Source organism: Taeniopygia guttata, chromosome 2 (genome assembly GCF_048771995.1).
Source record: "Taeniopygia guttata chromosome 2, bTaeGut7.mat, whole genome shotgun sequence".
NCBI lineage: Eukaryota > Metazoa > Chordata > Aves > Passeriformes > Estrildidae > Taeniopygia > Taeniopygia guttata.
Window position 1 is genome coordinate 38,468,535 of NC_133026.1, and position 17,002 is coordinate 38,485,536.

Below are 17,002 nucleotides of genomic sequence, written 5' to 3' on the forward strand. Positions count from 1 at the left end.
TGAGGAAGTGAAAACCTTTGGCTGGCTGCCCAAGGGAAAGGAGGAAAAGAGATAAGATATGAGGTAGGTGATGAAAGGGATGCAGAAGCAAAGAAATGTGGACAGGTTAGAGCTAATAAAACATTGTGCTCTAGGTCCTACTTTTCCCATTCCAGTGGCTTGGAAGTGTGAGACAGAGCTGACAAAAGAGCCTGCAACAAAGAAACAGAGACACCAGGACCACTTTTCAGTTATAAGCTTTTTCTTTTTTAGAATTCAAGCTTACACAGTTATCTATGCCCACTATATTCATAATTACATTTTAATATCTGCATACAAAAGCTATGTAAAAATTATTTTCTTCCCCAAATATACAAATTTTCTCTTTAGATAGTTTAAAACATTTGTGATCACAGATTTTTTTTTAATATATTTTAGCCTGAAAAAATATTACCAATCTAGCATAACTCTTAACACTGTTTGCAAAAAAATACATCATCCAAGGTACTTTGTTTCTTTACTGTGTGGTGTAATGTTTGCCTTACCCTCAGGGCATGAAACTGATATAAAAAAATAAACCAAATAAGTAAAACCCACAAACCTCATAGACAAAGTAGTAAGTCCTCCCAACCAACTTCATAAAAACAAATAAACAACCCAAACAACCCTCCTCTTTAAAAAAATTATGAATGACTAATTTGATATATTTATGAGCAAACTGAAACTGTAGAGTGCTAAGGAAGTATGAAAAGAGAAAAAGAATTTACAGTATGTCAGCTAGTTCATGCCCTGATACGATCTTTACCAACATTAAATGTGTAATTAAATAAAGTGTCTTTTAATGTTTTACATTGTGCTCAGTAATTTACAGAAATTTAATCCACACCTGGGTGCTGATGTAGATTTACATTTGATTGTCTTGTGCATAAACAAGGTTAGCTTTTAAAGAAGGTAAACTGTGCAATGGACAGTCACAAACAACTTATTACCTGCACAATATTGCTTTTTGAAGGCGACATCAGTCAATGTGGGTACACACAAATAATGCATACTCTTTGCGTTTGCTAACATCTATACTAAAACTTTGTGATAAGGCCAAACCTTTTTTTTTTTGTTTTGTTTTTAATTTTAAAGCAAAAATATACCATAGTAAAAAAAACCAAAAAAACAAAAAACGTGCTCACACCGTTTTGAGTCTTTAAGTGGAAAATAAATCTCTATCACAACTAGAATAAAATTCTCTCTATAAAATTTAAATACAGATCACTTCATTACTTTATCAAAAGGAAACGTCTGGCAATCATTTCCAGATGATCACAATAACAAGACACATTAAGAGGGTCTGTTGCCTCTTCCTTTGTGAAACAATCAATGTTAAACACTTTCAATTGCTCTCACAGTGAGAGGAAAAAGTTCCTTGGTTGTGGATTTTGATTCTGTCAATGAAAAAGGTTTAGCCTTAGGAATGCTGGCTACATCTCAAAACCATAAGACTGATTTTTAAAATTTATGATTCATGCAGCAAGAAGTCAATATGACACATACAGATTAGAGTTCCATAGCATAAAAATACATCACTAGCAATGACATGCTCTGCTTGTGATTAACAGCCCTCTCTTGGCAGATTTCTGATTTAAATGGTCTTTCTGGACAGTTTTTCTCTTTCTGATACCTGCCCCTGAAGAAGCAAGCAGTCTGCTCAAAGATGATTTTGGACCTGGGAGGTCTAACTCTAAGTCTACATTTTGGCAGAATGTAAACAAAAATCATTAGCACGCACTATATATGTTATAATAAATATCACAACTTAACTGAGATTACACATGAAATGAGTATCTAAATGCACATGTTACTCAGGGCAATACCATGAATGGTGACAATCAGGTTTGACAGGAAAAACCTTCTGTGTAAGACCCAGATGTAGACCACAAAGCAAACACGAGAGCCATGTGGCACCAGCAGAAACAAGACTCTGGACTGCACTGGAAAGCACGTGTTTGTTATTCCACTCAGAAGGCCAGTTACTGTAAAGAGTGCTGACCGTGGCACTGGTGTTGCCACTGAGGTGGTCAGTCCAGGGGCTCAATCCCACAATGGCTTGAGATCACTGAAATTCAGAAGTACATCTTTGCAGAGCTAAGGTCAGTTAGTTTTGGTCTCACGATCATATAAATAAGCAGTCATACTGAGGAAGTAAAGGAAGTGACACAAAATAAGACTGGTAGGAGATCAGAGGTCATTAGATGTCAGTTCATCAAATCTGCCCAACTACGAGTTTGGCCTTAATTTTCAGTTAGGGAATACTACTAACTCAGTCTGTTAATTAGTGCCAGACTCCAACTTAACCTGAAAAGCTAGAGAAACATGTTGATGTATGTCCTTTCTGTTTAGAGCACTGCCAGAACTAAGTTGGTTGCCTGATTTTAGGCACTTCAGTCCATCTGCAATCACCTAAGGAAGGAGGCCTGATTTTCTGAACCCTGACTTGAGCACAGCTCCAAACTGCACTGGTATTTTGGAACAAGAAGAGATGTGATGCTTCCTCTCCTGGGTCTCACCTGCAGCACAGTCAGAAGCTTGAATGCCTACTCAAGCTCGCACTAAGCAAACAGGTGAGGTACTTGCACTGGCTTCAGGAAGAATTCCATGCTCAGATCCATGGCAGAACAGGACTTCAAAAGACATGCACATGTCTCTTTTCTTTGCAAGCCACTGTGGGCATAGGCACTGATGCCTAAGCTTTTCATGTATTTGTCATGTATTTGTAGCTTTGTAGATTTCTGATACGTGCCTGTAGCTCCCAGTACTTTTCCTGCCCCTTTTCCCTTACATTTTAGACCAACAAGAAAACCTTCTAAGACATATTATGCTACATTCCTGAAATATTATTTAGTCTTGCCTCTTTAGCCAAGGCTGTCTTATTTCCTTTTACCATGTATCCTAGACATAATAGGTATGGGGCTAGAAATTCAGGAGGGGCTCCAAATGGGCAGAATCAAAAGGGGGGATTATTTAACTAAATGCTCTTCTAATTTGACATTATTGTTAAATATGCAAATTTATTAAATGTATAAAATTGTAGACGTCCTGTATCATGTGTGCATTTTGCCATATTTGCACCTGGAGGCCTCCAATTCTGCTTTTATATTCCTTGTTATATTAATAATGTCTCGAAAGTGTGTTGTTTCTAGATCATGAAGGCATCAGTGCAAGTAAGGGATTGGCTAATTTTCTGAGTTCCCTATTACATGCTGTAAGTCCTCCATCAAGTCACCCCAAATCACCTGTCCAAAGAGCCAGGTTCTGACTCTGCCCACAAGACAGTGCTCTATAACGAATTTGGATAGAGATGTTGTTTAGACACATGCTTCAAGATGGAGCCAACACAGTCAACAAAAGAGGTTCAACACAAAATATTTAAGAATGAATCTCCAGTGGTGTGTCTTTACTACCTGCAAAAAAACTCCTACACACCCCAATGTGTTTTATGTTCTGACAAAAAAAAACCCTAAGTGATAACATTAGTGCTCACAGCTCATCACAGGTGCATATGGTATCAAACAACAGAGAACAAGATTCCATATCCCTAAAAATATGCCCAATAGCACTCCAAATTCTTTATTAATGATGTAGGGAAAGAAGGGTAGAAAGAGTTTAACTCCTGACACACATATATCGTGTTTCATCTATTAATTTTCCTGAGTATCCTGTTTTTATGAGGGGATAAGCACATAACATATGGGTTCAGATATGGGTCATGAGTTTTGAAAGTCAACACATCCACTCTAACAATGCCCACAACTTAGTGGGCAAGTGGGTCAATAAATAGCAGAGAAAGAAACTGGTAGCAATCAATGCACAACATGAAAGAATGTAGGGTATGAGGCAGTGCAAAAAACATGAACTAAATCTCAGGTTCCAGGAAGAAGAGAAAGATGTTTTAGATGTGTCATACAAATTCAGAGGTTGGATTAATATAAATTATAAAACCCAGGGACAACATTCCTGAATGGAGATGGTGACAGAGAGGAACCTCTACCTACAATGTCCTCATCACTGGCCTCCAAACATTCCAGACTTGTGTGTACTGGCTTGCAGACTTCAGCAGCAGGACATTTAGTCATTGCTCAGTTTGGTTCCTGCTAATGCAGTTAGTGGAAATAAATTAAAAGAATCAAGAGAGCATCTAGCCTAATGAAAGACATACAGACATTCCTGTAGGGAGGGAGAACTCAGCTGATCCACATGCACACACACAGGGCAGAGTCAGAGAAAGAGAGAGAGAAGATAAAAATACGGAAATATGTTTAAGACATCTGCTGAAGATTTGTAATTATATATATATAAAATTATATATATACGTGCATATAAACTTTATATATATATATATATATAAAACAAAGGATTACTGCCGAGAAACACTATTTGTAATCCTGGGATAAAGCTCTACAGTCTTGAGTGTTGTTAATAACACAGTTGGTTTCTGTCCTATCTGAAGGTCACCCTATATGTTTCATTCTCCTTGTCATCATTCTGTGAGCCCTCAAATCCCTGAATAACTCTGAGACACTGCCTGCTATCCTGACAGAGAGCCTTCTCCCTCAGAGTAATGGATTTTCCTCAGAAAAAGCAGACTCCTCCACTATCATGAGCACCTCAGAGAATCAAATTTCTGTCCTCATTCCAACAAACCTTCAAGTGAAGCTACCTGGAGTCCAAATTTAGTAACTGAAGATCTTAATATCTTATACACATGGAAAAAAAAAAAGACTCAGTCCCTTCTAACACTCTGCATTATTTTAGGTACTTGATTTATGGGGCACAGTTAAACTGCATCTGCTGGAAAAAACCTCAGAGAATGATGGGATCATGATGATGAAGATCCAAGATCATCGTGATAATTGTTACAATAGAAATCACCACAAAGACCAGAAATTTCATACTATGAATTGGTCAGTTGTACCCTGCAAAAGGAGGTAATACAAGACAGAATTGTCAGGGTCAAATTAACAATAGCTGTTTCAACTTGAAGGCAAATTTCTTTTTCTGCCACTTTAGTCTCTCTCCTCTATTTTCCAGGCAATTATGGGTGTGAGCTGGTGACCACGCAAATGCTGGTGAATGAAATTGGTCTGTTTGTATTTTCACTGTTAAGCTGTCAAAGCACTCACATCAAAGGACTGTAGAACAAATTGCAATAGTCACAAGTACCCGCATTAAAGGGATATTTTCATCCATGTGTATACAACTGCCCCCCAGCAACCCCAAAAGAAAACCCAAACAAAACCCCAGCCCCATCTCGAGAAACAGAAGACCACAAAAGAAGAACAAACAGGTGAGAAGAGCTGGGCAACGGCATGAAATGACAGCCAGTAGTGCGATGGGGGTGTAGAGAACCGCTTCAGTCTCTCTAATCCTCAAACACTTCCAGGAATAACGGAGGGAACAGTTCTGTGGGGCACTCCACCTTCATGTGCAGGAAGCGGCTGGCATGGCAGGCTCCAATCATTCGCAGGTCTGTCACTTTCATCAGCAGTTTTGGCCAAAAGTGTGCAACATGGTGTTTTCTGTAATTAATGTAGTGTTCGAATGCCAGGAGGAAACTCTCTTGACACTTTTCTATTCTCTCGACGCAAACAAGGCCTGGGCGATCTGTAGATACAAAACAGCAGAATTCTTACTTATTTGCTTTAACAAATGCCTGATCATAAATCGGAAAAAACCTGATGATTCTGATGCTAGGAAAGAAAGGAGAGAGACCGGACACATTTGTGGCTCTGCCACAAACTTCTTTCAACTCCAGCCGACTCACTTGCTAGTACTATGCCTATTAAAAGATAATCCTTCCTTTCTCCATCCATTGCCTGCTTTGCTCACTTAGAGTGTAGCTATTTGGGAAGTGTTTCCTTATAGTGACTAGAACATCAGATCCCTGATTTCAGCTAAGGCTTCTATCTATATTTTTCTGTAAAAAAAAAACTAATAAAGCAACAAAAAAAAATTACTTGTCAGATATCTAAATTACAGTTCCTTTCTATCTGTTTTTCTACAATCTGACCAATGGTCTGATCATGCTTCCATCATGCTTTGATCCCAGGTGAGCTGTTATGGAGCATCAAGGAACAGCAAAGGCTAAAAATCTGGCAGCCAGACATAGACTGGGAAAGCCCCTTTCACATCTCACTTCTCAGAAGACACCTCTGGGAAAGCAGGTCATTTTTTATTTGCCTTCTGAAAGCCCTGCTCCTGTATCAGTGTGTAGGGACCTAAAAAGAAATCAAGATGGGGAAATGAAATTTCTTTACAAAGAAATTTTGATGGGGAAAATGAAGTGCTGTGTTGTGATTAATGTGGAAACCTTTTTATCTCAGAGGCAGTTAATACTTGTAAATCACTGATTGTGTACTGTTATTCAGTGCCCAATCTTCAAAGCCATCTTAAAATAAAATCTTGCCAAATCTGCCACTGCCCAAGAATGGAATTTCCTCTTTGGGCTGGCACAATGACTGGAAGCATATATGAAAACATACTCAAAGTGAGAAGGCCAGAAACTTTTTGGAAATCATAGGAAATAGTCTGTGCTGCTTTTGTATCATGACTAGTTGCAAATGACCAGCGTAGGGAAACAGTGCAGCTCGTAAATGCCCATTAGGAAGCAGTGGTGCTGTTAATTAGGAAAAAAAGAGGGCACATCAAACTAAACATATGAGACTGGTGGAAATGTGTATGAATGCCCAATGCATGACATTACTCAGGGGAAGAGAGAACTTATCATTAGGACCAGTGTTGCTAAACTATCCATTTTTCATTTAAGGCAAACTGGCCCAGAATCATGACTGATTTCTTCTTTATGATCATCCCTGGCTCATTCCTAAGTACCAAACTGAGCAAGGTGTGTTACCAAAACCAGTTTTATGACTATCTCTCTGAACACCCTCAATTTTTTTCCTAGTGCTACCAAAATATGTCACTGGGGTTTTGAAAGAAAATTTCTCTCACATTACTCTAGTCAGCACTACAAGATCTAACCTATCTTACTTCTTTTACAAAGAGACTTATGACAAAGACCAAAGAGTTTTAAAATTGTTTGGATCCCAACATGTTTCTGTTCTCACCTGATGACATGAGCAGAACAGCCTGAAGAAGGGCAACCTCGGTGTCATCCAGGTTAAATGAAGAAAGAGACATGCCCAGGTCAAAAATGGCATCAGACACTACGCCAAGACCCCCATTTTTCAGCTGGCCCCTTGTGACCGCCATCTCCCCATTTAGTGTTAAAGTCTCACTCTCGGGGTCATAGCGAACTGCTGCTCGGAGGGACATGATCTCCATACAGCAGCCTTTCAGAAGGATGATCTGGTCTTCACATGGCAGCTGCAGAAATTATAAACGGCAAAGTTTGTCAAACTAAGTGGCTTTTACAGCTACAATAAATCAACGAGCACAAAGTTGCAGTTCACAGCCCAGGACACTGCCCTGCATAGTACAGCTCCCGTCTAAACATGCTGTTCTGCACAAACCCCCAGGATCTGCATTCCTGCCTTCAGGAGCTGCCAGCAGGTAAACATTCCCTGGTTAGCATCTCCACACACCCTTAAGAAATCTAGCAATAACATAGCTGTTGGCTCCCTCAGCCTACAAATTATCACAGCAGAATAAACTATAATTGGGGCTGGTGCAGACCTCAGCCATCCCAGTTAAAGTCACTACCAGCCATACTTATTTCTTACCTGACCAGAGGAAAAGAAACACATTTGGGAGGGTTTGTAAGAGTGGACTGTGTTTTAAATAAAAGAAATTAAATATATATTTATATCTATATATCTATATCAATCAGTGGAGCAGGAATTCTCACTGCGCATTTTAACAACAGAGATTTTATTAATCTAGACTTAATCTAGCAAGACTGTTCTCCTTGAGCTCCCTACACTATTGCTTGTCAGACAGAAAATCTATGGTATAGCTACAGCATTTATGCTGGTGCATAAGCTGTGATCTTCAGCGCATGTGACTTTTCCATGCCATTTCCAAAGCCAAGATGTCCAAAGGTTCTGCATTTACAGAGTATAACCAGGATGCTGACATGTGAGCAGAACGTGTTCTATAAAGCATATAATATATGTTTTCATTGGTTATTCAGTGATAACAAAACCCACCAAGACAATTTTGAGACTGCAAGCGAAAAGCAAGGGTCCAACATATGAAAGAACAACACACATCTGCTTAGCTTGAAAGGAGGCAAAAAGCCATTTATTTTTGATTTCTATAAAATTATTATATTTACCTGTTTTGCAATGCAAAAATGAAACCCCCATGAACTATAGGTTTACATGGCAACGGTGTACTTGCAAAGCAAGTGCACTGATTTGGTGGAAAATGATGCAGAGCTACCTAATGCAAGTGGAAAGCAGTTCCCTGTTAGAGAATAGTTTTAAGCACATGGTCAGGAAAATGGGTTGAGTCATGTAGCTACTTTTCCAGCTTCAGGTGTGAAGTGTTTAATACACAAGAAAATTGACTCATCCTGTTCAGAGCAAATCAGTTTCCATACAGATGACCCTCAGCTCAGCAGTAGTCTGGGGAAGACTGAATAGGCACAGCAGTAGTCTTGCTGCCCAATGACAATTCCACTGTTTGGCAGCAGAGACTGAAGTAGGGAAAGAAACAGAGTTTAAAAAAAACTAATACGAGAATAGATATGTGAGAGGAACCATGAAGAGATACTGGAATAAGAAATGGAAGTGAAAAAAAACATGAAAGAATGGCAGAGAGAAGGGACAAGAAAAGAGAAACGAAAAAACCACGAAGCCTCTAAATAGAAGGAAGAATAGTAGAAAAGAAACAGGTAACAGTAGAGAAGATATCTTGTGATGCTTCAGCTGTTTTATTAGTGAGCCATGAAACTAATGAGGATTTCCCTTTCTACATTATCCTTCTTAAAACTTCATTATGGTAGTGGTGGTCTGACTATGCCTGTCTTTCACCTGCTTTTCTAATTGTGAAGGATACATGAGACACTTGTTTCACAGATGCCAGGCCTCAGGTCTTATCTGCCAGTAGCAGAAGTTCCCAGAAACAGGAGGCTTGAACATAGTTCTACTGCCAGCTGTGCAGATTTTAATGCTACCTATAGTCATCACTTGAGTGTTGCTACAAGAGCATCTTCCAGTAGCAGGATCAAAAAATGTGACTGAAACTCTGCTATGTCCTTTACTCTCTCTCTGCAGGGAGAAAGGCACAAGGCAGGAACCTGAAGTGCTCACCTCTGCAGGACACAGGTAATGCAGCACCGTGGAACTGAGCTGAGCTGAGTGACCTCAAAGAGTATTTACACAGCTTCACCTACTGTGGAACAACTGGTGCCTTGACGTTTAAAACTCACATTAAACTTATTATATTGTCCTCAATCTTCATATCCTAACCAGAAAGAAAAGCAGGAAAGAAACAACAGGAGAAATGCTGAGAAACAAACCAAGTTTTCCTTATACTTGGATTACTCCGGGATTGGATACTTGGTTTGAGGCAGGGGCCAATTAATGCACACAAACTAAGCTGGGCACTCACAGTGCTTTGCTGGCTTCTACATGTGTCCAAAGATGTGGAAAAGATGGAAAAGTAGCCATGTGGTCATGGATGTTCCCTGTCATGTCCCTCTTTCATAGAGATTTCTTACATTCTCAGACAGCTTCTGGAATTACAAACTGAGTTAAAGTTTAAATGCTCTGCAGGTCCTATGGAAAAAAGAAGTGCTTTTTCCTGTAAAAAATCTACAGCCCATACAGCATTGCTTCTAAGAAAAAGATATTGGTTAAAAATCATAATGGAAAAAAAGTTAACAGGAAGGTGCCCCTTCAAAAAGGAGCAAACATTTGTCATTTTTTTCATGCTACACAAAATGCTATATGTCAACTTAGAGGACAGCTGTTCTACTCCTTTGTGTTCATGAGGAGTTGTCCCTCCCCTTGCAATCAGATCTTGCTGTATATGGGCAGGTGTCAGGTTTACACAGTGGCTCAGCTGTAAGCAAAGCCTGTCCAGCTGAGCCGCATAACATACAGAGGTCATGCTCAACAATGCCTTGACTTCTTCATCCATGCTTCCTGCCTAGCTCTGACACAAGTGGGTCCATGGTAGCCAGGAGGGGTAGGAGATGTCAGATGGGCACAAGTCTGTGTGTGACTGGAAGAGCTTTCTAAATTAAAAAGACTACCTTGGTATGTCACTGCAATTTCCCATTAACAAATGCCAGATCAGAGGAGACAGATTCCCTCAGACACTAAATGCTCATGATCTATGGACATATTCCTCATATTTTAAAATCTTCATGCTTGGCTACTATTTCATGCTTCCTTGACTGATGGCACCAATGCAGAGGCTGGCCAGGGTGAGATATTTACACTATGACAACTATTGATATTTACCTCTTCTTGTTCTGTACTTGCCAGAGGACATATATAGCTCTCCCTGACTGACTTTAGAAAAAAGCTGCCAGCACAGTAGAGTAAAATTTTATGTCTGCCTTACCCTTCCTTCCTGGTAGGGTGTTGACCTCAAAGTGTGCAATGGAACATATTCCTGCCGATGGCAGGAGGGTTGAGACTGGATGATGTTTAAGGTCCCTTCCAACCCAAAACCTTCTATGATTCTACAAATAATATTTAGATTATTAAGACTGAAATATTATTTCAGGCTGCAGTTCTGATACCATTTATTAAATTGAAGAAAAAAAATTACAATCAGCCATTGCATCTGGTCCTTCAATAAAAATGATACCTTGGTACAAATGAGATCAGTGTAAGGCCTCTGTACTCCTAATATGCAACCAAGCCTTGGAGTCTATTTACTGTATATTTACATGTGAGTATCTACTTGGAATGACAATCCATTACTTTCACAGACTTTTTTATACACAACCTCCCCATTCAGAAAAACCAAGCCTATAGGAAAAACCAATGAGGCAAGTGCCACTCCTATAAAGAGGAGCTCTCCTGAATTTCAAGATTTTTTTACTGTGTAGACCCAGCTCTACAGTATTGCACCTGACAAGGAACCAGAAAACATATAGAGAACCATGTGCTGGAATATTTTATTAAACATATCAGTGATGCTTCAAACAGGATCTTTTTATTCATTTGCTCTGTTCAAGGCCACCTCTAAAGACATATCTGAGTCCCTAAACCACAACAACTTCCACATTAGCAAACTCAGGATTTCAGTAATCACAGGAAAAAGAAAATTCATGAAAATACAGATTATTCTAGTCCCATTGATTTTGAGTGTCTTTAATTTTTTAACTTTAGACACATTGTATTTTTAGGTTCCATGCCAGAGTATTCTGACTAGTTTTTAACAGGCATATAAATGAGGAGTGCAAGAAAGTCTTCTTACCTCACAAAACATAGGCAACTTTTTGGCAAAATCCACCACTCTTGTAATCGCTGGTGTGATAATTTTTGTAAACTGGCTGAAGGCTTCTAAATCCACTTTCCCACCTTCTGGGGCATTAACTATTGGTGCCTGCCCAATATCTTCTGGCTAAGGATATAAACAAAGATATTTAAAGGAGCAGTCTGTCTTAGAGCAATTATTTAAAACTCCAAAGTCCTGCTTGGTATGGAAGAGACACTAAAATAAAAAGCAACACTATTTGCTTTGTAAGTAAAGTCCATTTATGTCACAAAATGTGAATTCATTTGTAAGGCATTTGTGAAAGGGGTGACTACACAGAGAAAGGGGTGATTGGATGCTTCTACCCATTTTTTGTGGACAGCTGGACTTTTTGCACACAGTTTCTTCCTTGTGTCTGTATCTATGTATTTTATGGGTGCAGCATATGCATATTTTTTTTTTTTAATTAGGCACATTTTTCCTTACAGGAGTTGAAAGCTCTCAAGTTTCTCTAAAAACAAAGAGAGCTGAGGAGACATGTTACCCCTGAGAAGATGCTGCAAGCTTTGCAGAATTAGGCTCTTTACACACTCAAAGCTCGGAAAGTCTCCCCAGACGAGATTGCCAGGTATCACAGGGCCTCCCCGGGCAATTTCCAAAACGCTAAAACAACTTATGTGCAAAGCTAAAGCAACTTATGAGCAAGAACAGGCTAACCTAAAGGTGCCCTGGATAATGTAAATAGAATTTGAACTCATCTGGGTAAAAATTCAGCTGAAAATTGCCTGTTGCATGACTTCAGCTCAAGGCTTCTCCAAATGAAAAACAAATAATACTTTGAGGATTTCAATAGGGATATACAATGAAATAGTTTTAAGCAGAATCTGTAATGAGTATTTTTTATTCCAACTGCACTTGAACTTGTTCACGTGCTTTTTATGCAGCTGGCCAATGTTACCATGTATTTGAAATACAGGCATATCAAAGCTGTTTTGTTTGTTAAGTGTGGCTTTGCAATTACAAAACATCTACCAAACACCATGCAGAGGTTTCATTCTGTTCACATTAAGGCCAAAAACTAGATAAAATCCAGAGAAGTAGACCTTTTAGACCAGGACCTTATGACGTTTATATAAGACACTTAAAAGGGGAGGTGCTGAAAGTACTATCTGTAATAAAAACTTGTATTCAACCACTTTTTAAAAGAAACACATGATAAAAGATCCTTCCACAGCTCTGTAACCAATCTGAATCCAAATCTAACTTCTTACAAGAAAAAACTCAGCAATGTGTTACTAAAGCAAGGACCAATTGTAAAGGAACAATGAAGACGACTGGGCTCAATTATCTGATCGTTTCTACTAAAAAACTCAAATAAACTAATTTCTAGTCTCTCTCCCTCCCTGCATCTTGGGTAACTAAACCACATTGTGTGCTCATGATAAACAACCTTCATCACTTCCAAGCAAAAAAGACCAAATGCCTAAACACACATGAACCATTGTGCGGAGAAAATCAAAGACCATGGCATTTTCTTGGGAAAGGCAAAGCAAGTCACGAGAGCCAGCGAAAGCTAACACACTGGAGGGGAGCCCTTTCCACCTAACTCAACAGGAGAAGAGGTGTGGAATCCACTGAAGTCTCAGTTGCAAAGAACCAGCTTCAGCCACATAAGGACAGATCCATAGCTCCCAGGGCACACTGTCAGCTTCTACTGCTCTTCAACAGCTCATTCCCAGCCCCAGCCTCCAGCTTCCTAGGTTTTATCCCAAATCAGCTGATACCTGAAGAACAGCACTCCTGTCTAAACAACCAAAAGTACTACTGCAGCTGCTTCTTGGTCTACTCACACCTTGCTCTGCAACACCCCTGGAAAGCGCTCTCTTGGTTCTTGCCAGTGATGACTGCCTGTGGTTTCCTGACTGTAGAGTATACTATGAACACGAGCCATTATTGAGCCAATATTGAAATTTAGATGGTGTCACTGGCATTAAAAAACCCCCAACATTATAAAAGAGATCAACTGCTTTGAATACATCATTTCTCATAGCAATTCAAGAGTGAGTTGAAATGCCCATGGTGAATTATGCAGTAGGAGCCTAGGCTTGCAAAAGGATGAGCATGCTCTATCTGATTTAGTATACCCTGACTGTTAAAGACTCTTATGTATTTCTGAAATGTAGTCTCTAAACCCTCTTTTGTGTGGTACAAGCATTTTGCATTCTGCACTTATTTCCCTTAAAAATCGATTTAGAAAAATCAAATAAATCCTTTTTTAAGATTGAGCATTGCAAATCACCATTTATTTTCTAACCCTTAGTTATAGGATGAAAATCTAAGGTTTTTTGTAGGCTGCAATCCCAATGGTATAGTGTATGTATCATCCTGTTCTCACTGAAATTAATTTTCCTTGCCTAATATATTTTCATTAATGTATCTATCATTAACCAAAAGATACAAAACCCCTGAGTTATTAACCAAAAGTATCAGCTTTCATCTAGAACATTTAATTGTTTTAACACTTTAAATATGTTTTATGATAGTCCCTAATAAAGACAACTCTCCCTAGATAGATTATATTATAAAAATACAGTATGCATTATAGACTGCTTCTGTTCTCAATCAGGAGTGAACAAATTTTTCTACTTTTTCTTATCATAGCACAATAAAAGTATCCAGATGAGTAAGCCTTAACATAGCAACACGCTGTTTATTTTTGAAATACATGGTCTGATCAAACACTGAGGTTCAGGCACAAAAAATGAAGTAATAACTACACAAAAACATCCTTTTTTCAAAAATATCAGTACACTGGCAATAAAATATCTTTGGGGTTGCAATGATGGGAAGGCACTGCAGAAGAAAGAACAGAACCTGGCACTAAGAGTAGCATACAAGGCTACAGCCCTTACCAGAAATTTCCTTTTCTGCTTCCAGTGGCTTCCTTGTGCATTGGTGGCCACATGTGCTTCAGTAACAATTTTGATGAGCTCCCATTCCTCATCTGTTGGCTCTGGTTTGTGCCCAATGGTTTTCTGCAGCTCTTCCCGACGTCTCTTCTCTCGATTTTCTTCTATCAGTTTCCTCTTTGCCAACCTCTTGCTGTCATCCAACACCACTAGCAGCGGAAAAAACATACAAAAATGGCAGGAAGCTCGTAAGACTGTCAGAACTTTCATATTTTGTGTGCCTGAGGTACCAGCTGCTTACAAATACCTTGACTAATCAGTAAGGAAATACCTTGGCAAGACCCACAGTTGAGACAGTTCTCTCACTTCTCCCTTCAAACTTCATTTGCTGATAAGCCTGGATAGCAAAGAGTGACTTACCATCCTGGTAATGCTTTGTATACTTCCATTGCCCTCAAGGGGTTGTTCCACCAATAAAACTAATATGCAAAAGCTTTGTGAGGTGTCCAAGAGCTCTTGCAATGGACTTGGAGTAATCAGTATTGGGAAAGATGCACTTCTGTTTTCTTTAAAGACATATCAGCATGCTCACACTCACTGCTCTGAAGTGCAGAACATGTACTTGGATGCCAGCAGAAGGTAACATGGATCAAAGAAAGTGGGAACACTTATTCACAGAAGGCTCATCTGCCTGAAGCATGACACAATCAGGTCAACATGCCTTTGGCTCTTTTCCTAATTGCCACAAGTGGTGTTCCTGTAGAGCTCCATTACTTCCAGTGACTCCAGATACACAGGCCCCAGGGCTGCTCTGCTCACCACTGCACTGGTATCCAGCCCCTCTTCTGAAGGTCTACCTGGCCACAATGAAATCGTCTCCTTTATTCTATTTCCCTCTAGCCAGAGGGAACTGTTATACATTACATTTACAATGAAAATACTAACTTAGACTATTCTTCTGTTGTTTACTGGGCCTATTTTCCTGTCAGTTCTTCTGCAAAGGATTATACTGGCAACAACCATGAAGGAGCAAGGGGATTTATATGACTTCTGGGGGCTATACGTGACTTCCTCCCATTTGTAGTAATTGAAGTTATTGGTGTAAATCCCTGTGCAATAGTAGGAAAAGAAGACCCCTAAGGATTAATCTTACAGCCATATCTTCTAGTTCTTTAGAAGAGGCTCAAAATCTTTGCAACAGATAACTTCTTCAGGGCTAAAAATAAAACAAACAACTGCAGGATGACTCATACAATGACATTCAATTTCACATCCTCCAGAATTTTCTAAACAAGATGTTTTTATCTCAAGCAAAGTGTCCATCCAGATGCATTTCTCCCTCCTCTCCTCCAAAGAGTGAACATTCCTATTGTTACTCATCTTGGTAAGGCCAGGGGAAGGTGCAGCCTGATGAAGGACAAACAAAAAATTCCAGCCCTGTGAAAGTGGCTTAATGCAATGAGTGTGATTCCCTGGTATTATTAAAACCACAAAAGGGCTGGCAGTTCCACTTTACTTTTACAAGCTTCATCAATCAACATACTTTAAGAAAACACAGACACTGAAAAAAAATAAAATAATGAAAAACCAGGAAAATATACTTACAATCTGTTGCCATGCCAACAAAGATACATTTTTTGAAGCGACATTCCTGGCACTGATTTCTTGTTACTTTGTCTATCACACATTTTCCTTCATATTTACAGGAATAGGTTGGATGGAGGTTCTTCTGAATGGTTCTTCTAAAAAAACCCTAGGTGCAAGAAATAAATACATTGGAAAGCATTAGCACTGAGCAATTTTCAAAAACTGGGAGCTGCTTGATTTGTTAGGCATGTACCTAAGTATGCAAGATAACAAACTTCATTCCCAAAAAGTCTCAAAGCTCTCAAACCGGTTTTATAGTGTATAGCATTTCTCTTGACTTTTCTTAACAATTAAAAACCTATAGACATCTTAGATAAGTAAATGTGCAAGTAGTGCTGTCTTGAGACACAAATACTGTGTACATGTCTTCTTGTAGCCTTATTTTATACTGTTAATTTTTTTTTGTATATGAAATATTTTTGAGCCCTTATTCAAACTCAGTAATCATTTTGAAGGATATTGAAAGGCATACACATAGTTTTAATTAAAAAGCAGCTTCTGCAAATAGTAAGAATGGTGGTACTATTAAAGGACTGAGGACAAACAGTTCCAATCCTTTATTTCCATAAAAGCCAAATAACAACCAAATCTGGGCAAGAAAAAGATTTTGCAAATACAGTCTATACAATCTTTGAGTTTAATTCTAAACTCAAATGATCTCTAATTTCTAAATTATTTGTATTTCTGAGAAGCAGATTTAATTTGTATTTACCACAGAATTTCAAAAGTCCCAAAAGCCTCATCACCACCAAAAATTAGTCTGTCTGTCTGTCTATCTATCTATCTATCTATCTATCTATCTATCTATCTATCTATCTTTTTATCTATCTTATCATAATACAGATCTATCTTGCAAATTTAAACAGATTCTAAGACCATATGAACTAATGTAATCTTGTTGAATTCACTCATTCAAATGCACCATAAAACCTCACTGTAGGTAATGAAATCAGATAAAAATTATCTCTGAACATTATGGACAAAATCCTGGTATTAATTCAACATGACTTTTCTCACTGACTTTTGTGAGGGCTGGATAAACTCCCCAAGACCGCAAGATATGAACAAGATAGGCTGTA

General features: G+C 38.8%; 1 protein-coding gene across 28 annotated transcripts in view; it reads right to left on the bottom strand.

Annotated features, from left to right (window-relative positions):
- Positions 1-223: 223 nt before the first annotated feature.
- Positions 224-17,002, bottom strand: part of THRB (thyroid hormone receptor beta) — a 169,323-nt gene continuing 152,544 nt past the window's right edge. For all 28 annotated transcript variants that reach the window (XM_030264983.4, XM_072925722.1, XM_072925705.1 and 25 more), the window contains 5 exons: positions 15,882-16,029; positions 14,280-14,485; positions 11,368-11,514; positions 7,095-7,353; positions 224-5,631 (listed from right to left, as the gene is read on the bottom strand). In XM_030264983.4, coding sequence (XP_030120843.1) covers positions 5,390-5,631; positions 7,095-7,353; positions 11,368-11,514; positions 14,280-14,485; positions 15,882-16,029 — 1,002 coding nt within the window. In that variant the 3' untranslated portion in view covers positions 224-5,389. The remainder of the gene's footprint in view (positions 5,632-7,094; positions 7,354-11,367; positions 11,515-14,279; positions 14,486-15,881; positions 16,030-17,002) is intronic.